The following is a 25,676-nucleotide window of genomic DNA, read 5'->3' on the forward strand; positions in this document are numbered from 1 at the left end:
TCCCAATTCCCCATACACTCAAAACAAAACAAACAAACCTATGAGCTGCTCCATCCACATTCTCGTTCTTTATTGTTGGTACCCTTTTTATTTGATCCCACTTATATTTTTAAACATGCCAGCTTGTGCAGCATACAGATGCACACAGAGGAAGTATAATAACAGAATAACTTTTCATAGGTAGAGTAGTAATTTGTTATAAATTGTAATCAGTGTGTCATTTGGAGGGGCTGGTTATAGGGACAATCTAGCACATGGTGTATTCATGTAGAGATTTGTTCTCCTGGTAAATGGCCATTAAAACAGACATCATGTTATGAGAATCAGGTGCTCAACATTCAGAGTTTCTATCTATCTATCTATCTATCTATCTTACTTATTTATGACATTTTTATCCCACATTAAACATAATTAGGTTGAAGCCTGGGAAGATTTAAATCTTTTTTCCTGTGCCTAGATCAAAAGAGAAAGAAAGTTTGTGGGAACGTGCTCCCTTTGTTTTGTGAAATGCAGTGGTATATTATAAAAATGCACTTAATATTGTTTATTACTACTATTTATAAGAGAGATATTGAATAATGAGGGCAGAGCTACCTTCATGCAGAAGTCCAAAGTCAGTCTAAATGTGCCAACATCTTCCAGTTCTGTGGTATATATTTATTTCTTCTTCAATTTTGTTTGGTTGTAAAAGGCATTTTTTTTTTTTGGGGGGGGGGGGTGATCTTCCTCTCTTGGCTGTGTGTTTGTATATAGATGAGTCCTGGGAATAATGATGGCTAAGGAAAAGCAGCAGTAGAAGAACTGGAACTGAATGACATGTATGTTGTCCAAAATGGTGATGCATAGCTTGATGGGATGTCCTTGTAAGACCAGAGTAAATTGTTTCTTAGCTTGTTGGTTGTGAGGCGACTGTTACATTTATTTGCATGTTTAATTGCTTTTTTGATGTGCTGACATTGTGAAATTTGAAATGTTGAGGTTCCAAGACTCCATTACAATCAGCAAACATAGCTGATAGGAAGTCCATTTCACATACTGAACGGTCTTATATAACGTCTTTGAAGGAGTCCAGACACGGCAGTCTATGTTAGATTCAGTTCGTAAAACTGGATTCCAGGGGTTTATAGTTTTCTTTGACAGGTTGCTGATGCTCTATGACTTCCTGATTGGTAAACCTGCATATCAAATGAGATTCCTGTGTGCCTTTAAAGTATGCCAAGATCATATAGAGTTATGTTTTGGCAATATTTGGCGTCTTTGGGTTGTAACAACAACCCATCAGCTAGGCAGTTCATCGCTGCTTATAGAAAAATGTTTGTGCATAAAGATCTGCAAGGTATTCTCCAAGGTAATTTCCTGCTTCTGGAAACTTCTCATTTTAACTGTATCAAGCAATTACATAGCTGAAGTAACACCCTCAGCATAAATCCTTAATAATTCTAACAGTGGGCACAGTCTCATTGATCCTGATGAAAGTGTAATACCAGACCACGATTACACTTATATCCAAGACCTGTCCATCTGTTCAAAAAAAAAATTGTTGTATATATTGCTGGATTTGTTGTGTTAAAGTTGCAAATGTGAGCCCTGCATAAACGCTTTTAGTGATGATAGTGGCAGTGAACTGTTTTCATTGATAACACAGAGCAGTAAAGGTGATTGTATTTTCCCCTTAATAGATGTTACTAAAATTTATATTAAGTGTGAAAATGTTTTTAGGTACCATATCTCAAATCCAACTAACCCAGCAGCTTCCCTTTCTTAGGTATTGAAATAGTGCAGTCTGTGTTAGTTCTATTTGAGAAGCTTCTTATTTTCTCTGTTTTGTCAGATCACATGTATGAATGTGATCCAGTAGGAAATCCTGTACTTTTGTTAATTAAAGCTGTGGCAGAAAAATATTTGCAAGTGCGATTTTGTTATGCAAAAATACAAAATAGCAAGCAGCACAGTATTAGCCACCAAGTCCATACAAAGTTAATTATTTTTAGTGGAAAGTAAATCTGTTGGCTGCTTGCTATGTGAATATTTCATCACCGTTTCATTATTGCTACCAAATATTACATATTTAGGGCATAAGCCTTCAACACAGATTGTTCAAATTCATTTATCTAGACCTTAGTGTAACCCAGTGGGTTTTTTTACCTGGCATATGGGGGGGAAGGCTCCTGGCCCTGGTGGAGTCATCGGTGGCCAGTGTTTTCTTCTTCTGGAGCTCCGGTGCCCAATCAGAGTCCCCAGAGCGGAGCCATGCTTTCCTGCTCCTCCCTCAATGCTGCCCAGCTGAGGAGTGATGTTTCCCAGCCAGACACAAGTTGGAGAATGGCCAGTTTCGGCCTGAGGAGGAGGCTCCGAGCATGTATGACTTTTCGCACATGCGCAGTAGCACTCCCAGACCTCGATTTTTGAGGTGCTCCGGCTAGAGTTCCACAGTCACCATGGTAAATCACAGTGGTTTACTGCTACTGTGGAGGAACCTCTGGGACCTGGATCATTGGTGGAGGTCATGTCCTGACCCTTCTGGGGACCAGGCAAAAGGGGTCTTGTGGCCCAATAAATTGTTTAGTTTAATTTTTAAATGTATTTTTTGGTCCCGTTGGGCTGGCATTTAAATTTTGCTGAATTCTTTTTGTGGTTATGTGTCAAATGAGAAGGTTTTAGGTTGGGCCTGTTTTGAGCTTTAATTTTTTTTTGTTTTCAGCGGGCGTCATTCGATGGTGTGCGTGGGGCAATACAGAATTTTTTAACAGTGGACATCTCTGGTTTTATGGGAGTTTTGATAGTGATTTTTGACAAAAATGTGTAAACATCCTTAAATGTGTGTTAAAATGTATGAAAAAAGTATAGTATGTATAGTTTGAAGGCACTAATTGTTAAAGGGCATTTCTGAACAAATTTTTAGTCATTTTTGTGGTCTTTCCTTAAAAATGTAACTTTTCCATTAGTTTCTAAGGAGAAATTCTTTTTCAAAGTGGAGATTATAAAAAGTTTATTTAAGGTCCATGCTTCAAAACATCCTGTGATCTGAGACCTGATTGGCTAGCAGAGATCAGCTTGTGACTAAGAGTCACCATCTACCTTAGCAACAGCTTGCCTGGAAGTGGGGAGAGGGGCTGAAGACACCGAAAAGTGAGGATGTGTGTGAGGGAGTTCTGACTGCATGATGGATTTCTGAGCCAAAAAGTGGTTATGGTATATCATTTTTATTGATGACAAAACAACCAAGGCACATGGTAACAATCATGCACATAAGTAACAACTTCTCGTGTATATACAAACATGCGCCTAAGAAGAGGTAAATGTTCATCCAACTTTTAGGTTTCCCCCCCCTTCCTCCCATCAACTCCCCCCTCCAACCCCCCACCCACCTATCCCCCTCCTTCCCCTCTCGTCTCCCCCCCTTTCCCCTCCCTCCCCTTTCCCCCTCTCTCTTTACTATCTCACCACTGGGACATCCTTAGAAATTTAGTAACCTGCTCCTGGCAGCTGAGGTTAATGTATTTAGAAATGGACTCCAGGTATTCTGGAAGCAAAGTCCAGACTTAGAGTTGAAACTCCTCACTCCCATCCTCTCAACCCTCAAAAGCGTAAGCATGCAAGTCCTCCACTGGGATTGTGTAGGGTAATGTTTAGACAACCATTCAGACAATATCACTTGCTTAGCAACTACAACAGATTTATGTACAAAGGCTGTAAGGCCAACTGGTATGGGATGCACAAACACTGGATGACCCAACAGTAGACCTGAGTCACATTTCCACCTTGCCTTCCAAATGTGTGAAACAAATTGTGTTATCTCTTTCCAAAACCTGTTTATGCCCTTACATGACCACAACATATGTCCCAAAGTGGCTCCAGAACTTCTGCATTTTGGGCACTCCCCCCAAGGAGAAAGCCCCATATGGAAGGCCCTCCTAGGGGAAATATAAAGCCAAAGCGCCACTTTATACTGCGTCTCCCAGTGTGATACCATAGCTGTGTGCTTACGTAATGTAAGGACATGAGTTTTGAACTGTAGTAATGTAAGATCTATAGATATGTCTTGTTTCCACATGTCCAACAGTTTACCATAGTCCAACTCCTCAGCAGTATCCCTGATGTGCCTGTGATGGAACTTTAGTGGGACTTTCTGTTGTGCTGCTAAAGAAAAGGCTGAGGCCAATTCTTCTTGAACATCCTCAGCCAGCTCCTCCCAAGGCAAGGATTGTACATAATGCTTCAGCTGAAGATAATGAAATTCATCCGATGCTGGCAAGGCGAATTCAGTCCGCAGCTCTGAGAAAGGCTTAATCCGCCCCTCGGAAGTGATGGCATGTAGAAGATACATAAGTCCTTTGCGCTGCCACCGCCGAAATGCTGGGTAGATATACCCGGGCTCAAAAGCCGGGTTTCCACATATTGAGAGATATGGGGTGACTTTAGCTGTGAAGTTATGTAGTTTGCAAATCCATTGCCATACAGCTTTCGCTGACCCCATCACACCTGTTTTCTGCAGTGTATATGGTGGCTGGGGCCCCAGTGCATGTAAATAACTGGTAAAGTGGGTTCCTGGATGTAGATTCAGTTCTATTGATGTGTTTGTGTAGTCTTGGGTACCCCTGAACCAGTCATTAATATGACGCATACCACTGGCAACAGTCAAAAATTTCACACTTAACAGGCCTAGGCCCCCATACTCCACCGGAACACATAGAGTGGAGATAGGCAATTGGGGTTTTTTCCCCTTCCACAAGAAGGATTGCACTATTTTAGCTAATTTCCGCTCATCAACCCTTTTTAAAAAAAGGGGGAGCGTTTGGAAAACATATATCCACCTAGGGGCTATAACCATGTTGAATAAAGCGATGCACCCCATTAATGAAAGCGGCAAGGGCCCCCATGCCTGTAGCTGTCTGTTAGTGTCTTGCATCAGACGCTGTACATTATGTTCATAAAGATGAGACAGATCTGCTGGAATGATGACTCCCAGATATTTCAAAGAAGTCTCTGCCCATTGAAGGGTCAATGTGCTTGGCCATGTTGTACTCATTTCTGGTGTCGCCGGTAGAGCTATGGACTTTTGCAGGTTTAATCTGAAGCCAGAGTATCTCCCGTACTGTTCAATTAGCTGCAGCAAAATTTCTAGGGTCGAAACGGGCTCTCTTAAAACTACTAAAAGATCATCTGCATACGCTAAAATTCTAATATCCTGACCCGCCAGAGTAGTCCCTTGGAGATCTGGAGCCGAGGAAACCTGCCGGATCAAGGGCTCTAATGTCAATAAAAATAGTAAGGGGGATAGGGGACACCCCTGTCGGGTGCCCCGGCTGATTAAAAATTCTGGCTCCCGAATGCCATTCAGTACCACTCCCGCCCGAGGTTGATGGTAGAGTGCTCGGGTTGCACACATAAGCCAACCTGTAATGCCTACAGCTGTCATAGTCTGGTACATGAACTCCCACCCAACCTGATCAAAAGCCTTTTCAGCATCTAAGCTCAAAATCAGGGTGGGAGCACCAATTCGTTGACTTTCTGCCAGGGCCAATAAGGTTTTTCTAACATTGTGGACTGATTGACGACCTCTTACAAACCCCACTTGCTCAGGACCTATCAGGGATGGTAGACATTGTGCCAAGCGCTCCGCCATCATCTTTGCTAGAATTTTATTGTCAACATTCAATAGTGATATCGGACGGTAGGATTCCACTTTATCTAATGATTTCCCTGGCTTTGGTATTAAGGTTATATAAGCCGAATTAGCATATCTCGGGAATCTCCCCTCCTCCACCACTGCCTGGTAATAATCCAAGAGTGCTGCTATGGCCTCCCCAGGTAATACTTTGTAATATTCCCCAGATAGCCCATCAGGGCCCGGCACTGACCATAACTTTAAGGACTTAATTGTCTGTTGTATTTCGAGCAGTGTTAAGGGCTTATTTAGGGTCTCCAATTGCTCCCCTGACAATTTAGGAAGTCCTATCTGGCCTAGGTAATCTTGCATCAGTTGTTCTGTGGGCGCTGTTGTTGCTTGGTATAAATTAGTGAAATAATTAGTAAATGCCCGCCCTATCTTTTTACTATCAGTAATAATGTTCCCTTTAGAATCTTTCAATGAGGTCACTGTCCTCGGGGCTCCCGAACGTTTGATTAATCGCCCCATCATTCTTCCCACCCTGTTGCCGAACCTTTGTAATTTGTACTTATAAAACAAAGCCGACTTAATTTCTTTTTCATGCAAGAGACTATTTAATGCCACTTGAGTGGCCTTTAAATTTTCTAGGGTTACCTCCGTAGGGTGCTGTAAGTGGGTTCTTTTAGCTCTTTGTAATTGTCTCTCTAGTCTCAGTATTCCTACCGCTCTTTTTTTATTCTTGACACTACAATAGGCTATAATGGCTCCTCGTAAAACTGCTTTAGAAGCTGACCAGAACAGCTCAGGGTTGATCTTTATTGGGCGTGCGGTTATGATCTATGTATTGTGCCCAGCTCTTCTGCACGTGTGCTCTCAAATGCAGGTCCTGATATAGACCTGCAGGATACCTCCACCCCTGCCCTTCTCTAGGTCCATTACTTAATTTTAGGTCCACCCATATCAGGGCATGGTCCACTATTTCTTCCGGACCTATACTCGCAGTATCTACCAAATGGAACAGTGATCTAGCTACCAAAATGTAATCATAAGTACATAAGTAATGCCATACTGGGAAAAGACCAAGGGTCCATCGAGCCCAGCATCTTGTCCACGACAGCGGCCAATCCAGGCCAAGGGCACCTGGCAAGCTTCCCAAACGTACAAACATTCTATACATGTTATTCCTGGGATTTTGGATTTTTCCAAGTCCGTTTAGTAGCGGTTTATGGACTTGTCCTTTAGGAAACCGTCCAACCCCTTTTTAAACTCTGCTAAGCTAACCGCCTTCACCACATTTTCCGGCAATGAATTCCAGAGTTTAATTACACGTTGGGTGAAGAAAACTTTTCTCTGATTTGTTTTAAATTTACTGCACTTTAGTTTAATTGCATGCCCCCAGTCCTAGTATTTTTGGAAAGCGTGAACAGACGCTTTACATCCAACTGTTCCACTCCACTCATTATTTTATATACCTCTATCATGTCTCCCCTCAGCCGTCTCTTCTCCAAGCTGAATAGCCCTAGCCTCCTTAGTCTTTCTTCATAGGGAAGTCGTCCCATCCCCGCTATCATTTTAGTCGCCCTTCGCTGCACCTTTTCCAATTCTACTATATCTTTCTTGAGATGTGGCGACCAGAATTGAACACAATACTCAAGGTGCGGTCGCACCATGGAGCGATACAACGGCATTATAACATCCTCACACCTGTTTTCCATACCTTTCCTAATAATACCCAACATTCTATTCGCTTTCTTAGCCGCAGCAGCACACTGAGCAGAAGGTTTCAGTGTGTTATCGACGACGACACCCAGATCCCTTTCTTGGTCCGTAACTCCTAACGTGGAACCTTGCATGACGTAGCTATAATTCGGGTTCTTTTTTCCCACATGCATCACCTTGCACTTGCTCACATTAAACATCATCTGCCATTTAGCCGCCCAGTCTCCCAGTCTCGTAAGGTCCTCTTGTAATTTTTCACAATCCTGTCGCGAGTTAACGACTTTGAATAACTTTGTGTCATCAGCAAATTTAATTACCTCGCTAGTTACTCCCATCTCTAAATCATTTATAAATATATTAAACAGCAGCGGTCCTAGCACAGACCCCTGAGGAACCCCACTAACTACTCTTCTCCATTGTGAATACTGACCATTTAACCCCACTCTCTGTTTCCTATCCTTCAACCAGTTTTTAATCCACAATAGGACATTTCCTCCTATCCCATGACCCTCCAATTTCCTCTGTAGCCTTTCATGAGGTACCTTGTCAAACGCCTTTTGAAAATCCAGATACACAATATCAACCGGCTCCCCTATGTCCACATGTTTGTTTACTCCTTCAAAGAATTGAAGTAAATTGGTCAGGCAAGATTTCCCCACACAAAAGCCGTGCTGACTCGGTCTCAGTAATCCATGTCCTTGGATGTGCTCTGTAATTTTGTTTTTAATAATAGCCTCTACCATTTTCCCCGGCACCGACGTCAGACTCACCGGTCTATAATTTCCCGGATCTCCCCAGGAGCCTTTTTTAAAAATGGGCGTTACATTGGCCACCCTCCAATCTTCCGGTACCACGCTCGATTTTAAGGATAAGTTGCATATCACTAGCAGTAGCTCCGCAAGCTCATTTTTCAGTTCTATCAGTACTCTAGGATGAATACCATACGGTCCAGGAGATTTGCTACTCTTCAGTTTGCCGAACTGCCCCATTACGTCCTCCAGGTTTACCGTGAAGTCAGTAAGTTTCTCCGACTCGTCCGCTTGAAATACCATTTCCGAGACCGGTATCCCACCCAAATCTTCCTCGGTGAAGACCGAAGCAAAGAATTCATTCAGTCTCTCTGCTACGTCTTTGTCTTCCTTGATCGCCCCTTTTACCCCTCGGTCATCCAGCGACCCAACCGATTCTTTTGCCGGCTTCCTGCTTTTAATATACCGAAAAAAAATTTTACTATGTTTTTTTGCCTCTAATGCTATCTTTTTTTCATAATCCCTCTTGGCCTTCTTTATCTGCGCCTTGCATTTGCTTTGACACTCCTTATGATGCTTCTTGTTATTTTCAGACGGTTCCTTCTTCCATTTTCTGAAGGCATTTCTTTTAGCCCTAATAGCTTCCTTCACCTCACTTTTCAACCAGGCCGGCTGTCTTTTGGAGTTCCGTCTTTCTTTTCTAATTCGCGGAATATGTATGGCCTGGGCCTCCAGGATGGTATTTTTGAAAAGCGTCCACGCCTGTTGTACAGTTTTTACTCTCTCAGTTGCCCCCCTAAGTTTTTTTTTTTACTGTTCTTCTCATTTTATCATAGTTTCCATTTTTAAAGTTAAACGCTAACGTATTTGACTTTCTGTGTACAGTTACTTCAAGGTCGATATCAAAACTGATCATATTATGGTCACTGTTATCAAGCGGCCCCAGTACCATAACGTCCCTCACCAGATCATGCGCTCCACTAAGGACCAAGTCTAGAATTTTTCCTTCTCTCGTCGGCTCCTGCACCAGTTGCTCCATAAAGCTGTCCTTGATTTCATCAAGGAATTGTATCTCTGTAGCGTATCCCGATGTTACATTTACCCAGTCTATATTTGGATAATTGAAGTCACCCATTATTGTCACATTGCCCATTTTGTTTGCGTCTCTGATTTCTTTTATCATTTCTGTGTCTACCTGTTCATCCTGGCGAGGCGGACGGTAGTACACTCCTATCACCGTTTTTTTCCCTTTTATACATGGAATTTCAACCCACAATGATTCAAAGGTGTGATTTGTGTCCTGCTGAATTTGTAATCTATCTGAGTCAAGGCTCTCGTTAATATACAATGCTACCCCTCCACCAGTCCGGTCCACCCTATCACTACGATATACTTTGTACCCCGGTATGACAGTGTCCCACTGGTTATCCTCCTTCCACCAGGTCTCAGTAATGCCTATTACGGTATATCCAATTTTTCGTTTAGTGCAATATATTCCAACTCTCCCATCTTATTTCTTAGACTCCTAGCATTTGCATATAGACATTTCAGAGTATGTTTGTTGTTCTTATTTGCATGATGCTTAGTACCTGACACTATTGATTTGACATCTTTTGTCTGATCTTTAGTTGTATTTAAGGGCACCTGGTGTACCACGGTCTGTTGTGCAACCTCACTATCCAGAAACCCTATCTTCCCTGTTTGTGAGGTATCTTTGCAAGATACCTTTTCCTGAACCATGCGCTTTTGAGCGACTGTCGGCCTTCCCCCCATTTCTAGTTTAAAAGCTGCTCTATCTCCTTTTTAAATGCCGATGCCAGCAGCCTGGTCCCACCCTGGTTAAGGTGGAGCCCATCCTTTCGGAATAGGCTCCCCCTTCCCCAGAATGTTGCCCAGTTCCTAACAAATCTAAAACCCTCCTCCCTGCACCATCGTCTCATCCACGCATTGAGACTCTGGAGCTCTGCCTGTCTCTTGGGCCCTGCACGTGGAACAGGTAGCATTTCAGAAAATGCTACCCTAGAGGATCTGGATTTGAGATTTCTACCTAAGAGCCTAAATTTGGCTTCCAGAACCTCTCTCCCACATTTTCCTATGTCATTGGTACCCACATGTACCAAGACAGCGGACTCCTCCCCAGCACTATCTAAAATCCTATCTAGGTGACGCGTGAGGTCCGCCACCTTCGCACCAGGCAGGCAAGTCACCAGGCGATCCTCACGTCCACCAGCCACCCAGCTATCTATATGCCTAATGATCGAATCACCAACTACAACAGCTGTTCTAACCTTTCCCTGGCAAATGTGCCGTGGGCCCTTGACCTGTGTGTATAATCTTTTTCTCCTGAATGGTGTATCCTCCACGGGTCTACCAGGTCAAGGGTCCGATTAAATATTTGAAACTCTCTAGCTCGCGTCCCTCTGTATTGGGAATCTACTGCGTTGGAGCAATCTAACCTAGGATCGAGCACAGCATTAAAATCTCCCACTACTACCAACTCCCCGCCCCCACTCTGTAGGCACTTTCCTGCTATAGATTGAAGAAAGGTCGCATCGTAATTATTGGGCCCATATAAGACTAACAATAAAATGTCTTTACCCAACAACCATACTTTTAACAAAAGGTAATCCCCTTGAGCCCCCTTATCCAACACCATTGCCTTATATGGCAGTCCTTTGCGGAACAACACTGCCACTCCCTTTTTTCTATTTTGTGGGGAAGCTGCAAAAACTTCACTAACCCATAATTTTTGCAGTTTAGCGTGTTATTTATCTGTAAGATGTGTTTCCTGTAAGCAGGCGATATCAGCTTTGTGCCTCTTTAAGGCTGATAAGATTTTTGCTCTTTTAATTGGAGAACTGATACCCCCTACATTCCAGGATATTATCCTGGTAGACATTTGTCCCCGTATTCCTGTTTCATGAAAAATTTCCCTTCTTTCTCCAAGGCATTATAGGTTCCCCTCGGCTCCAAGATCTCTCCCCTCGCTCCAGATCCCCAGTCTACTCTCCATACCAATCCTAACCAACCCCATCCAAAAGCAGGTCTTTCCTTTGAGTGTCCCTCAGGTCTGATAATAAACTTAATCCCTTTCCCCAATCCTCCCCTACACCCCCGCCCCCCTCATTACTAACCCTTTGGCCAGCATCCCAGGACAAACCTGGATTTGGCAAGAGACCACCTGAGTTGCGGAGAGCCCTCCACCCCGTCAAACAGTCATTTTTTATGCTTTGCTGCACGAATGATAGTTATATTACCAGTCTCCAGCAGTTAACACCAGCAAACTCAATCGCCTTCTAAAATATTTTGCTCATGTAAGCCAGCTCTTGCCTCTTCAGAAGATTTAAATACTCGCCACTGCCCTTGAATCAAGACCCTCAGGGTTGCAGGATATTGAAGAAAAAAGCGAATTTGTTTCTGGGCCAGGTTAGAGCAGAGAGGGTGATATTTCCGTTGCTGTTCCTGGACCCCCGCCGAGTAATCCTGAAACATTAAGATTTGCCGTCCATCATGTGATAGGTCCCCTCTGCGGATCTTAAAGCCATTTAATATTTCCATTTTATGGCGGTAGTTAAGCAAGCGCATTGTGATCGCCCAAGGTCTTACTTGATTTTCTCTGGGGCGTCCCACGCAGTGCGCTCTTTCAATTATTAGGGGCCCAAAAGAATCCGACAGTGCTAGTTCTTTAGTAAGCCAAGTAGCCAGCCACTCCACCAGGTTTCTGTCTGGGATGTTCTCTGAAAGGCCCACAATCCTGATGTTGTTTCTCCGGGAGCGATTCTCGAGGTCCTCCAGTTTTTCCATGTGTTCTTGGAGCTGCTGCTTGACTTCGCGTAAATCCGCACTATAGCCCTGAGAATCATCCTCAAGGGCCGATACTCTCGTCTCGAGATCCTCTGTGCGGGTCCCCAATCCCTCTAGTTTCATGTTAAAAGCGTCCAGCTAAAGCTCCAGGGCGTCCCACTTCGGCTGCCAGGCTTTTGCCACTGTGATCATGATCTGTTCAAGTTGTGGCGCCGAAAACATTTGTTCCGTCGGTAGCGGGTCCACCGCCATTTTGGAATCTGGGGTAAGCGATTTAGCCTTGTCTTTCTCCTTTTTCCCGGTTCGTAATGCCATTCCAGCTGGAGATTTGCTAAGATATTTGTCCATAAGGCAGTACAAAATCTAATTTTGTAAGTTACAAACGCTATTCGTGCAGTAAATCCTCAAACACGGGGCGAGGGCTCTCGAGCTGCAGCAGAGCACGGCTGCTCAGCTCATCGCGTCACGTGGTCTCCCCCGCCAAAAAGTGGTTAAAAGCAGGGCCGTGCCAACACGGTAAGCAAGGTAAGCATGGCAGGAGGGCGCCATCCTCTGGGGGGCGCCCCGCCGCACCATGCTTACCTTGCCCTCTTCTCCCCAGATCCTTTTCCTTTTTTTTTTGTTTAAATTTACCTCTGTCCGGCGGCAGCATAGCGTTAGTGAGAAGGAGGCGGCGCTCCCCCACCCCGACGTGTCAGTCTTCCCTTCGCTCAGTTCCGCCTTCTTCTGACATCAGAAATGACGTCAGAAGAAGGCGGGAACTGAGCAAAGGGAAGACTGACACGTCGGGGCGGGGGAGCGCTGCCTCCTTCTCATTAATGCTATGCTGCCGCCGGACAGAGGTAAATTTAAACAAAAAGGATCTGGGGAGAAGAGGGCGGGTAGTGTAGCGATCGATTTCGGGGGGGGGGGGGGGGCAAGCGCGGGGCCAACTGCAGGGGGGCACCGGAGACCCTAGGCACAGCCCTGGTTAAAAGTTAATTTTTCTGCACATGCTAAAGTACTGAGTGAAGGTAAAGTGGGCTGGAAGTGAAAGGTGTGCGATATGTTCAGGAAAAATCTGAAAACTGATTTTTTTTCCTGTTACTTCTGCTGTTTGAAAGTTTGGTAATTAAGACTGAGGGAGAGAAACCAATTGAATGACTGTGTGAAACAAGTTTGTTTAAGCAGCTTAGCCCCAGTTAAGTCCCAAGGGAATCTGACCTTCAGGGCCTGGGGTTTGGATCGAAGTGAAACAGCTAGTATTGTGCATGATTTGCTAGTGTGACAGTGTGGGAGCTTGCACCCTTTTGGAGAGACCGAGTTACTGTGGGCAGTGTAACTGCAGTGTTCAGTGAAGAGTGCCCTTCTTTAGGGGGTGTTTTACTAAGGCACGCTTACATTTTTAGCGCGCGCCAATGTATTCCTATGGGCGTCTCTAACATTTAGCACAAACCTATTTTTAGCACATACTAAAAACAAGCGTGCCTTAGAAAAAGAACCCCTTAGTTAGGGTACACAGTGAAAGAATAGAAGAATTATTTAGGGTTGCAAAATTATCATTTATTTGCTCAGCTAGAAATCCACAGTTATCCCTGTGCACCAGCTAGGGCTGTTCCTGATGTTTAAAAAAAAAGACTTTCTTCCTGTCTATTGATTTGTTTTAAGTGTGAGGCAGTAGGTTCCAAAGCTGGAAGAGAAGAACCTGAGCTCCAATGGTCAAGCAAGGTGAAGAAAAGAAACACAAAGAAAGACCAAAGTAAAGATAAGTCTGCACCTCCATTTACAGCAAAGGAAAGGACACTGAGAAATTATTTAGTTTAAACAAACTTACCTTTTCTGGAGACTGGTTTTGGGTGTCTGTACCTGGAAAACATAAAATAGTTCACAAAGAATCAATTCGTAAGACATATACTACAAAAAAGAAAGTTAGCTATTGAGTAAAAGAAAGAAAACAAGATAATTTGTTCAATACTTATCTGATGGTTTCATGGTTCCAAAGCTGTATTACTGTACCTGTTAAAGAGATTCACAACGCAACAATGATTTTGCTGAGAGAAAAACATGTGATTTATACTAAATTGAACCCGCCGATTCCAAATATGAACTCTGAATTTGCCTGACACATCTAGATTTTTATACATGCAAAGCCTATTCACTTATAATATTAACGCTTGGGATGCATTTGTGCTAGTAGTGCAGAACTTCCTTGGGAACAGACGAGCTGAAAACTATGCTGAACTAGTAGACAACATGCTTAAAAGATATGAACAACTTGGTTGCCAAATGTCATTGAAAATGCATTTCTTATTCCATATTGACTTTTTCCCACCCAATTTGGGACACGTAAGTGACGAACATGGAGAGAGGTTCCATAAAGACATTTCTACAATGGAGAACAGATATCAAGGCCGCTGGAATCCCAACATGATGGGGGACTACTGTTGGTTTTTGCAAAGGGAAAATATGACCAGTCACAAACGCAAACGTAGATGCCTGAAGCACTTTTAACAGTGCTGGGCCTTCCTGAAGTATGACTTTTAAACTGGAATACGAGACTTTTTTGAATTTTTGTTATTCCATTACATTTTCATATACTGTTTACTATGAAACTTTGATGTAGATCAGGTAATTGTTGGAGTAAAACTCGTTCTGTAAAAAATTATTCAATGCTTTCCAAGTGCTTAATTCATTTGGGCAAACTTATGCATAACAAAATTTCCTGACGTGTTACAACAATTCTGACTTCAAATTTGGAATACGCACACTGAATTTACTATAGGACAAATGGTTTTTGCCCAGTAGCACATGAAAAACTTTTTTGTTGTTGTGCTTTGTTTAACTGCTGGTTAATGTTCCACTACAAAAATTGTTTGAATTTATATTTATGCAACAAAAGGACCAATTTTGTTAAGAACAGCACATTTTCTATACCCCAAATTGGGCTTAAAATTTTAAAAAAGTAACTTGTACTTACCATCTGTCTGGTTACTGGGTCTTAAAATCCTTTTAGTTTCCTTTCCTCTACATAGTTTAGAACTTTGGAGACAAATTTAGTTTAATTGTCTCTGAGCTCAGAGGTGAACTGTGAGCTTGAGGTAGTCAGCCACAGGTAATGGTAGAGCTCACAGGGCACTCTGAGCAAGCTACAATTTATGCAGTTGGTATTGCTTGTTAAACCCAAAAGCAAAACCTAAGGATGGTTAAACAATTTGGTATGAACTGTGTTGTTTATAACTTTACTTGTTTTGCACTGTTTTGGGTCCTACTGGATGTTCAATGCTGGTCACTGGAAACAGCCTGGCAATGAATATCCAGAGTCAGTGCAGATCGGGGCACTTTTGTGGGCTGCCTCCTGTGGTCTGAATATCGGTTCCACTGTGTCCCACAAGTTTTTAACATTTCATGGATATCCAGATAATTTATTTGTGGGTTTTATTTTGGGGTAGAAAGTGAACTTGCATTTTGCTTCTTACAGTAGATAATACATTTTTATTTCTCCTGTGCTGTACTGCTGATAGAGAATGTGATTTTTTAGTGTTTCCTTTTCTAATTTTTGTTCCTTTATTTTGTAATTGGTGAGGATTGGTCTGTGTTCTGTGAGTGACTGCAGTAAAAGATTTTTTTTTTAAATGTCATGAATGTAGTTTGTTGACTCAGAACAGACTGTTTACTTAGAAAGCCATTATAAAGTTCACTCTAAGGCATTATTTGGTATATTCTTAAACACTACTCACACCTATATGCCTAGTGCCCCCCCCATGTTAACTCTAGACCCCCCACCCCAAAAAAATGTTAAGTCTGGCTACGCCACTGTTGCACATGAGCAAAAGAACCATGCTTACCACATAGCTCTCGTGAGCATGTGCTGGGCACATCCCCCCCCCCCCAACCCCTTACTTCCTAATGCTCAATACTATAACAGTGTGCCTATATTTGCATCCATTAGCATTGAGCATTAGGGAGCTGTTTTGCTGCGCTATTCCGGCATTATGTGCTAGAGTTTTTGATCATTGGGGCTGAACAATTCACATCCTCTTCTATGAATGTTGCATTGGTTAGCACTTCGTCTACTATTCCATTGGAGAAATGCAGTAAGAGGACAAAAAAGTTTATGGGCACCAAAATCTTCAATCTAACACTGCTTGCAAATAATATGTGTTCCATAAATGTTATTTTCAATATAATGAACACATTTCCCTATAATAGCAGAAAGTGAAAAATCTTGCTATTCCCCAAACAGAATCACTTGATTTTATGATAAATAAAAACTCACCATGGAATATTTTTAGTTTTAGCAAAGTTTGAATTATAGAAATAGTGTTATTTAATGTGGGCAGCTACTCTGAAAAGAAATTACAATCTCTACTACTCATTCAGATCAAGAGACAGAAAGCAAAGATTACATGATTGAGTTATTTTGTCGTGTTACAGTAGGGAATTAATTATGAGATAAGCTCTTTGGAACAAAAAGCGAGTTTTGTCTTTGATCTTAGCAGACACAGGTACTTCGGCGATGAATTCCTGCAGGCGCTTTTAAACCAATTAAAAAAAGAAAGCAGGCAAGCCAGGAAGTGAGATCACTGCTAGGAAAGAGAACACACCTTAGTCACCTGGGCAGAACAGAAAAACCGAGACACGAAGGTGAGCGAGATAGTAGGAAAAGAGCGCAGCATGGAGAGAGACGCGTCGGCCTCAGCCCCTTGGGATCTGGGGCTCCTTAAAACCTTTGACTTCACCGAATTCGGCAGCTGGGAGAAGATAGGTTCCGGGGGATTCGGCCAGGTTTACAAAGTACGGCACTTGCACTGGAAAACCTGCTTAGCGATCAAGTGTCCTCCCAGCCTGCATGTGGACGAGAAGTAAGTAGACGGTTAAAGGGAAGCAGTGTCGCCTCTATCCCATGCCTTGTGCAAGGCAGAGCATGGGGCTATAGAGAAGAAACCTAGGATCCGGTTTTTACCTATTGCCAGTGGGAGGGTTGCAGTGGTAAACATCCCTGTTCCGCGGACCTTCTCTGTGCGTTGCAGACAGTTAGTAACTTTTTTCTTAGCATTAATTTTGTTTTACTTGGCGCCTCTAAAATTTTAATTGCTTTGTGCGGCCTGGGTAGTAAGTTCTGCAGAGGAAGCGCAGTATAAGTGCCGCTCCTGAGGGGCTGCCGTTCGGCATTAAACAGGGCAGTGAGACGTGCGCCCTCTTCTGGAATTTTTGTAAAGTTCTTTTGCTCGTCAGGTGAGATGATGCCTACCTTGCCTGCATAACTTGCTGTATTTTGTTATGAGGTATGACTTTAATGTTTAGGTACCTTTTATTCTCTCAATCGATAATGCAAATAAAGGTGGCATTTTTGTGTGGGTTTTTTCCCCAGTACTAGTACTGTCAAGTTAAGGTGGACTGCACAGTGGAAATGTTTGCGATGTGATTTCTCTTATAAATCTCAAGTTGATACGTTTCTGGAGAGTAATGAAAAGTAATTGGTAACTAGATATTTTGGTATTGACTAACATACAGTAACTGACTGCTTCTTTTCGGATTGTTAGTACTCACTGTGGACAGCTGCTGTTCAAAATGTGGATTATTTTAAGTTACTGAAGGAGGGTTTTCCTTTATTTCCTTCCAATTAGCCCTTTTATGGGCCACATAGTCTTTTTATGGTGTTCTCCACACACTGGCCTGTAGAAGTTTTTTTTTTTTCTCTGTTTTTTCCTAGTGGGATGAAATCAGTGGTGAATGTTTAATCTCCAGAATCTTGTATGTGTAGAAGCAGTTGAACCTGGCACTGAACAGACCTGCCTTTCTGTCCAGGTTAATAATTTACCTGTTAGCCCTCATTCCTTTCTTATTGGTTTTAAGTCTGGAATTTGACTTGCCAGGAGTCACCAGACTTAGCCAAAACCCTACGGTCTTGGATAAAGCCATTAATTGGGCTTTACCAATTCCCAGTCCTCGAAGACTTAGGGTGGAGAAAAAAATGTTTTAAATATTCCCCCGATTCCTTAGGTTTACATTCTCACTGCACTAGAAAATTCCTCTCTCCTTCAGTATATTACATTACTGCAAGATGGTGTGGTAAATATTAGTCATAGGTAGGTTTGCTACTATGCGTTGTTAAATATATTTTAATTTGCTCCATGTTTTTTAGTTCAGTAGCATTGGCACTGACCAGTTTGGATTCCTGTAGCTTTGAAAGCACTAAAGACTCAATCTTCAGTGCATTAATTTTGTATTCAATCAGCCCTCAAAGACCTTAATTATGGAATAGTTTGGAGTTGCATAAATGGCAAAATTATTTGAAGATATCAACCTGAAATGTATGTTTTCTCCAAGTAAAGTGAAAAAGAAGGTTGAAAAGTACATTCTTTACAGTGTATTAGGCATGCTTTGTGGGAGGACGTGCCGGCCAATATTCTGTGCTATTTAACTAGCCAGGAACAGCTTCTGGCCAGTTAATTAGCCAGCTAACTGCTAATATTCAGTGGGAGGTAGCCAGTTATCTCCACTAATATTTATGGTTAGCGCATGGGGGAGATTCTATATATGGTGCCTAAAAGATCCATGCGGAAAACATTTCCGCCTAAACATATTCTATAAGTGGTGCCTAGATTTGGGCGTAGTATATAGATATGCCTAGTTGATATCCCAGCGCCTAAAATTATGCGCATCCATTTACACCAACAAAAGCATGGCGTAAATCCCAGTGCGTAGATTTAGGCACACTGAGCCATATTCTAGAACTATGCATGTAAATTTTAGAAGGTCCATTTCCCCACCTAACCATGCCCCTTTTTGCCTGTGCACATTAAAATTTAGGCACTCTGCATTACAAAATATACTTAGCGATTTGTGCACTTAAATTCTAATTGTCAATTAGTGTTCATTATTGCTTGTTAAATGCTGTTAGCAACGCTGATTGGCTTGTTAAGCCAATTGTTACTTGCGCTGTTATAGAATCCACTTGGATTTTGGCACAAAATGCAAGGCATGCTATATATAGAATCCAGGGGATAGCAGCTAATCAGCTATATTGTGAACATTCGCATGCTGGCTGGCAAAGTCTAGCGGCCAAATCAGACTGATAGGAATCCTATCTTTGGTCACTATAAACTTAACCAGCCAGCAATGAATGTTCACTTAGCCAGTTAAGTTTGAGCTGGCCAAAAGAAAACCCAGATATTCAATGCCAGTCACCAGACATGGCCTGGCATTGAATATCTGGGGTCAGCACCGATCACGGCAGTTATACGGGCTGCCTCCCACTGCCTGAATATCAGGTCCATGGTGTCTTCATAGGTTGGTAGGGGGCTGTTTTGGGAGTGTGCAAGTGGCATGATTTATGTTTGTCTATATGGAAAGTTTGGACAAGTTCCTGAAGGAAAAGTCCATAGTCTGTTATTGAGATGGACATGGGGGAAGCCACTGCTTGGCCTGGGATTTCTAGCATGTAATAGGGCTACTAACAGGGTTTCTGCCAGATACTTGTGATCTGGATTGGCCACGGCTAGGAAGCAGGATACTGGGCTAGATGAACCATTGGTCTGACGGTATGGCTGTTATGTGTAGGGTTGTGTTTGTATGGATTTCTAGTACAAGCATATAGATTTAGTCTCCTTTGCCCTCCCTGCATTTGCTTCCTTGAGCTCCCGTCCCCTTGCACACACCCTTTCCTCTTTGTACTCCCCTTCCCCTCTGAATTCCTAGTACCTTAATCTGTGGCTAGGTCTGCTTCTCTGTCCTACCATCAGGGTTTGGGTCTTTGGTGACTTGCTGCAGCCAGTTTGTGGATCCTCTGTGGCACACTCATGTTGCTCTTCTGCTGCAGCTGGGGATTGAGTTCCTGGGAGCATTCTGCAGCTTTCTTTAGCATGGCCACAACTCTTTCTCTCTTGGGGGTTGGATTCCTGGTGGCATGTTGAAAATGGCATTGCCTTGGGTTATGTCACTTCTTTGGTACTTCAGGGGTTGGACCAGCTTCCTCATTTCCCCACTCGTCTTCAGGTAGCGGGGCCTGACTTCCCTGCTTACCTCATTGACTTTGCCCTCTTTCTCTTCCTCTTTTTATTCATATGCATAACTTTGTTTGGGCGAGTGCAAACAAGCTTGTACATACAGAAGAACAGACCATCCAGCAGGTGTTTTCACACAAATAAAACATGCCTAAAAGAGAGTAAAATGCAGAAAAAGTCTCAGGCTGTACTACTTCCAACTGCAATAATCCATGGAGAAATATAATTATTTAAAATAACCAAGAAAAACAACAAATGGATAGAGAATTCATGAGACAACAGACTCATCTAGAAAAAGGAGGAGAACCCGTAAAAAGAAGCGGATGGATTCCCATATTGGAAAGTAGAGGTTTTGGCTGGCATGGGACATATATTCAACTCCATATCCTACAGAGATTTGGCTCCCGTGCAGAAATTTTCACATACCTGAATTTCGCAAATGTTCCCATGTGCAGTACCAGGCACCCAATATATGGGTGGTCTGACTAGCAAGATACTTGGTTCTACTTCAGTCCAACCTAATTGGTTGTGGATATGTCCTGTTAGCCCCTGTGTTGACAGGGAATTCCTACTTGCCTTCTTTCCTTGGAACATGACACAGGTTGTACAAGATGCATTTAGTTAATCTGGTAAAAAGTTACAGTCAAGACATTATCTGTTGACCTTTATTTTAATGTGTCTAAGTGGATTAACACAAGTGCAATGTTGATATTACAAGCTGGAACAAGACAGAGCTGTGTCCCTGTAGCCTTTATCTAAAAAGGACCAGAATGAAAATTGTATAGCTTGGGATGGAAGATGGTATACTTATGGGCATTTGGCTGTGGCGCTGAGCATACCAGGGTCTCCAGCAGAAGCTGGAAAATTAGAGGGTAGGGATGAGAGCACAGGATCACAGTTCATGCTCAATGGAGGAGCACCAATTGGGTATTGCAGCATTAGGTGAAGACAGGGCAATGTACAGTAAGCAAGGAGATAACTTGGAGTCTTGGCCAACTGCATCCTTTCCCAGTCCCTTCCAGTAGATGTCCATGTGCTCCAGATTCTGCAACAGTGTATATTGTAATTTCTTGCTGACAACTGCAAGCAAGGAGCAAAGCCAGAAACGACTGCAGAAGTGTGCCATGGGAATCTGCCCTCTCCTCAATGACGTTGGTAATGTTTGAATCAGTAAAACTGATTTGAGGCTGACAGAGCTCTGAACCTTCTGATCCTGGTTGCCAATCTTCATTCGCTGCTTACTGTATGATGTGGAAGAAGCTGCTTAACCTCCCTGACTGAACACATTTTATTTTGGATTTAGCGCACACCTTTTTAGGTACACTCGGTATTTTCCCTGGCCCTGGAGGGCTCAGAATTGAAGCTTGTACCTTGGGCAGTGAATTGCCCAAGATCACAAGGAGCAGCAGTGGGATGTGAACTGAGCTTCTTTGGATGCCAGCCCAGTGTTGTAACCACTAAACTGCTCCTCTATTCCATGGGCAAGAGACAAATTAACATTGGGAATTGTTGTAAGCAATGCTGGCTTTGTATTTGTTATAACATGACTGACCACTATGACCTTTGGGGAAATAGCAAGTATTTTTCCTGAAATGTCAGAATTGCCGTATAACCTGGGTTCTGGAAGCAGACTTTAGATACTGATTTCATACAAGGGATACAGGAGTCAAGATTTTCCCCTTCCCCCAATACCCCAGGAGATTAATTTTAAATTTTAAAAAAAAAAACCCAAACCCTGGAATCATCCAAAAGTCTCCTTCAGTATTTGTCACTTGGCAGCTCTTTCTCTTTGATTTTGATGTTGTGTTGAGTTCTCTGTTTTTGCTTGTTACTGTAGCTAATTTGTTAGGCTGGTGCAAGATACGAGAGGGTTCCCAGTCATATGTGTCCAGACATGTCTGGCATTGATTGATCTTAAGGTGCCAGAAGCTTCCGGAGCTCCAATGATGTATGTGACTTGGGGGCAGGGAGCTGCCTGCTATGGAATATTCATGAGCAGTCCTGTGCAACGTGCCGTGCCGGTGAGGTGCTCTGCCACCTTGGAAATGGTGAACGCTTACAGAAAGTGCTACTGGAAGCACTGAATTTAGAATTAGATGTTGTTAGGGGTTAGTGTACACCCTTCACTATGAACCAGGACTTCCCCATTCAGACTGAATTACAGTAACTATTGTCAGATATTACTCAAGCTATCCTAAAATGTATTCAATTTATACAAAAAAACACAGCTGTGAAATTGAACTACAATGCAAATGAAATGGATTATGTAACTTCTCTCCTAATGGAACAGCAGTGGCTTCCCATTGTAGGCAGAATTAGATTTAAGATGTTGATGCTGACCCATCAAACTTTACTCCAGCCTGCCCCTCTATCTGAATTCACTGTCGATCCCATATCAACCACTACACTTTCTACATTCATCACAAGCAAACCTTTGTTCTTCCTATCCGTACCATGCTACGTCTAGATTTTACTAGGTGTTTCTGTTTCTCTGTATTGGATCCCTCTCTTTAGAATACCTTGTCCACGTCATTGGGGCCGGTGCTAGAGATTCTGGTGCCCCCTTGAAATTTATGCATCAACGCTCTTTCTCTCCCCTTCCTCCCCAATTCCCCGATCCAGTATCTCTCTTCTCTCCCCTCCCACTCACCCTTCCATCATTTCCTTTTAAATTAACCTACCTACCTCCTTTCTACTGCCATTGCCATGCCTCTGAAGAAATCATGAGAAGCACCAGAGAGCCTATGAACCCATGTGCTTACGAAGATCCTGCTGGTTCCGTCTCTTCTGACACATATGGAACACATCAGAGGGGGGTGGGAGCAGCAGGGCCTTCACGAGCACATAAGCTCAGAGGCTCTTCGGTGTTTATTGTGGTTCCATCATGCTTTGTCCCATGAACCCGTAAATATATTCAACAAATTTAGATTAGCGGTTTAATCCCTGATCCTGAGTAAACTAGATTATTGTAATATCGTCTATCTGGGCATTTCTAAATATCTATGGAAAACACTGCAGTCTGTACCTAATGTAGCAGTTTGTTTCATCTTTTCTGTTAAAAAAAAAAATAACCCCTTTTTTTGTTTTACTGCATTGGCTCTTTAGAAGCCAGAGTTCTAAACAAACTTTACCGTCTTATTTTAAGATCCTTTAAGGAACAATGCTGAAGTATATGCTTCAACTTATCTGTAGGCCAGCAGTCAACTGATATCACCTAACATGCAATTCTATGGTTTATCCTTTCCATGTCCTAGAGGTATTTCATCTGTGAAAGCATTTTCTTCTTTATTTTTTATCAGGCTGCTAGTGCTTGGTCTACTCTACCTAGTGAGATAAGATTCTTAGCTAGCTATGCTATTTTTCAAAAAGCTATCAAAACTGCCCTGTTTTGAAAATATCTTCTACTAAGGCAGCATTAGGCTTGCTATAGTATGTCTGTTATCTTATATGTAAATTCCAAGCTATATAATCTAGTCGTCTTGTTTGTAATCCACTTAGAACCATTGATAGGAATTAGCAGAATATAAAAGGTGTAACTGTAGTGTAACTCATGACCCGGATGCAGCAACAGAAAGAAAGGTGAGGGTTGACCTGGCCCAGAGGCAGCAAAGGGGGAAAGGGCAGGAGTGGTGAAGGAGGATTAGCCTGTGTCCTGTTATCTGAAGCCTCTTTTACAGCTCCTCAGGGCTAGTGTAACAGGTCTGGGCAACTTTGGTGAGAAGTACGTTTTTTGGACACCCTTAACTGTGGTTTTTGATCTCCTCCACTGTTGTGTGTTGGTTGTGTTTTATCTGTAGAGGACAGTTGTTCTGTGCTTTGGTGCCCCCCACATGGCACCCCCCTGACGTGCTTACTATGCTTACCCCCCCTGATTGAGGTCTGAGAGTTCTCACTGTAAATTTAGGCTTGGAGCTAAAACTTAGGTCAGTGTTCCCAAGTCCGGTCCTGGAGTACCCCTTGCCAGTCAGGTTTTCAGGATATCCATAATGAATATGCATGAACTTGATTTGCACACTGCGTCCATTATATGCAAACCTTTCATGCATATTCATTGTGGATATCCTGAAAATCTGACTGGCAAGGGGTACTCCAGGACCAGGCTTGGTAAACACTGACTTAGATTATTTGAACAATGATTTCCTGGTCACTGAACCCAGTCTTCTGTGGCAAATAAGGCCTTATATTCTGAACTTTGTCAATTATTGGAGGTACTGGCACTTTTTTATTCTTCCCCCTCCCCCCCAACCTCTCATTTTTCTGTTTTTATTGTTGTGCTAGTACATTCCCCCAACTTTGGATTTATGGTTTTATTTTGTCCAGCCTTTTATACCTTTCTGCCATGCTGTTATTTCTCAGTTTTGAATGGCAGTATATCCTAAATAAAGCTATCCTGTTCCAGGTAAAAATGCATTCTCCTACAAGCAACAGAGAAGTTAGTGGGAGCAGGAGAAGTTCAAAGTCCCATCATGCTACTTGCCTAAGGTTGAAGAAGTACAGGCATCGTTGCCCAGGCACCTAACTTCAGGGCTTAATATATAATGGAAGAGGTGTAGGCGGAGCCTGAATCAGGAAACTGCTGCTGCAGTGGCTGCCCCGGCCAGGGCCAAATCCAGGGAGAAGTTGAGGAGGGGCTGCTACATTACAATGTTAACAAATCTATGTAAGCCACATTGAGCCTGCAAATAGGTGGGGGAATGTGGGATACAAATGCAATAAATAATAATAATAATTACTGGGCTGCACAGGAGGAGAATAATGGGAGTGAGTGAGAGGGAGAATGGCTGGAAGAACAGAAAATAAATAGATGGAAAAAGGGCAGTGTAAAGAAAAAGAATACATTTCTCTGACTCCTAAACATTTCTGGCTGGCAATTGTTTTTCTAAATACCTTCCACCCCTGCACATGCCAGCAATTAGTTCTCTTGTGGCAAGGCATGCAAACTTGCAAAGGGCAGGGTGTCATCAGAACATTCCTTTTAAAGACACACCCCGGAGTGTATTATTATAGCTGTAAAATAGCCAGACAACCAACACCCACAAAATGTGTTTTGTGATGTTGTTTGGATGTCATTTAAAGCTGCTGCCTGATTGCTTAATGCCTGGCAATGTGTTCAGTGCACATTTTCAGCTTGAGGTCCTACGATCCTTCACAATCTGAACAAATTTAGAAAACAATGGGGATACATATTTATTTAGTTGGATTTTGCTTGCACCTTTGTTTCAGTAGTAGCTCAAAGTGAGTTACATTCAGGTACACGGGATATTTCCCTGTCCCTGGAGGGCTCACAATCTAATTTTGTACCTGAGGTAATGGAGGGTTAAGTGACTTGCCCAAGATCACAAAGAGCAGCAGTAGGATTTGAACCAGGCACGTCTGGATGTCAGGACTGGTGCTCTAACCACTAGGCTACTCCTCTATTCATATGTTTTTTGAAGCACTGGGAAAGGGGGGGGGGGGGGGTAATGATATTCTGGCCTAATTAAATTAATCTAAGTGCCTATTTACCATAACCATATGGAACTGCTTAGCACATGTATATTATATTGTCGTACAGCATAATGTACAATTGCTTAAATTATTGTCAGGGCTTTTTTTGAGGGGGTACTGAGTACTGGCACCTTTTCCATTGTCTACTACTACTACTTAACATTTCTAGAGCGCTACTAGAGTTACACAGAGCTGTACAGTTTAACAAAGAAGGACAGTCCCTGCTCAAAGGAGCTTACAATCTGCTACAATTGATCCATGGGCTCCAAGTTTTAATGAAAGACCTCAGGCTCTACACACAAATTATCCTTTGTCATAGAT

At 42.7% G+C, this 25,676-nt stretch overlaps 1 protein-coding gene across 2 annotated transcripts in view; it reads left to right on the forward strand.

The window, feature by feature from the left end:
* The first annotated feature begins 16,466 nt into the window (after window positions 1-16,466).
* RIPK4 (receptor interacting serine/threonine kinase 4) overlaps window positions 16,467-25,676 on the forward strand; it is a 63,890-nt gene continuing 54,680 nt past the window's right edge. Inside the window, exon 1 of one of the 2 annotated variants that reach the window (XM_030203818.1) lies at window positions 16,467-16,724. In XM_030203818.1, the coding sequence (XP_030059678.1) occupies window positions 16,537-16,724 (188 nt within the window). In that variant the 5' untranslated portion in view covers window positions 16,467-16,536. The remainder of the gene's footprint in view (window positions 16,725-25,676) is intronic. The other variant, XM_030203819.1, reaches the window with a different exon arrangement.

Source organism: Microcaecilia unicolor, chromosome 5, assembly GCF_901765095.1.
Source record: "Microcaecilia unicolor chromosome 5, aMicUni1.1, whole genome shotgun sequence".
Lineage (NCBI taxonomy): Eukaryota > Metazoa > Chordata > Amphibia > Gymnophiona > Siphonopidae > Microcaecilia > Microcaecilia unicolor.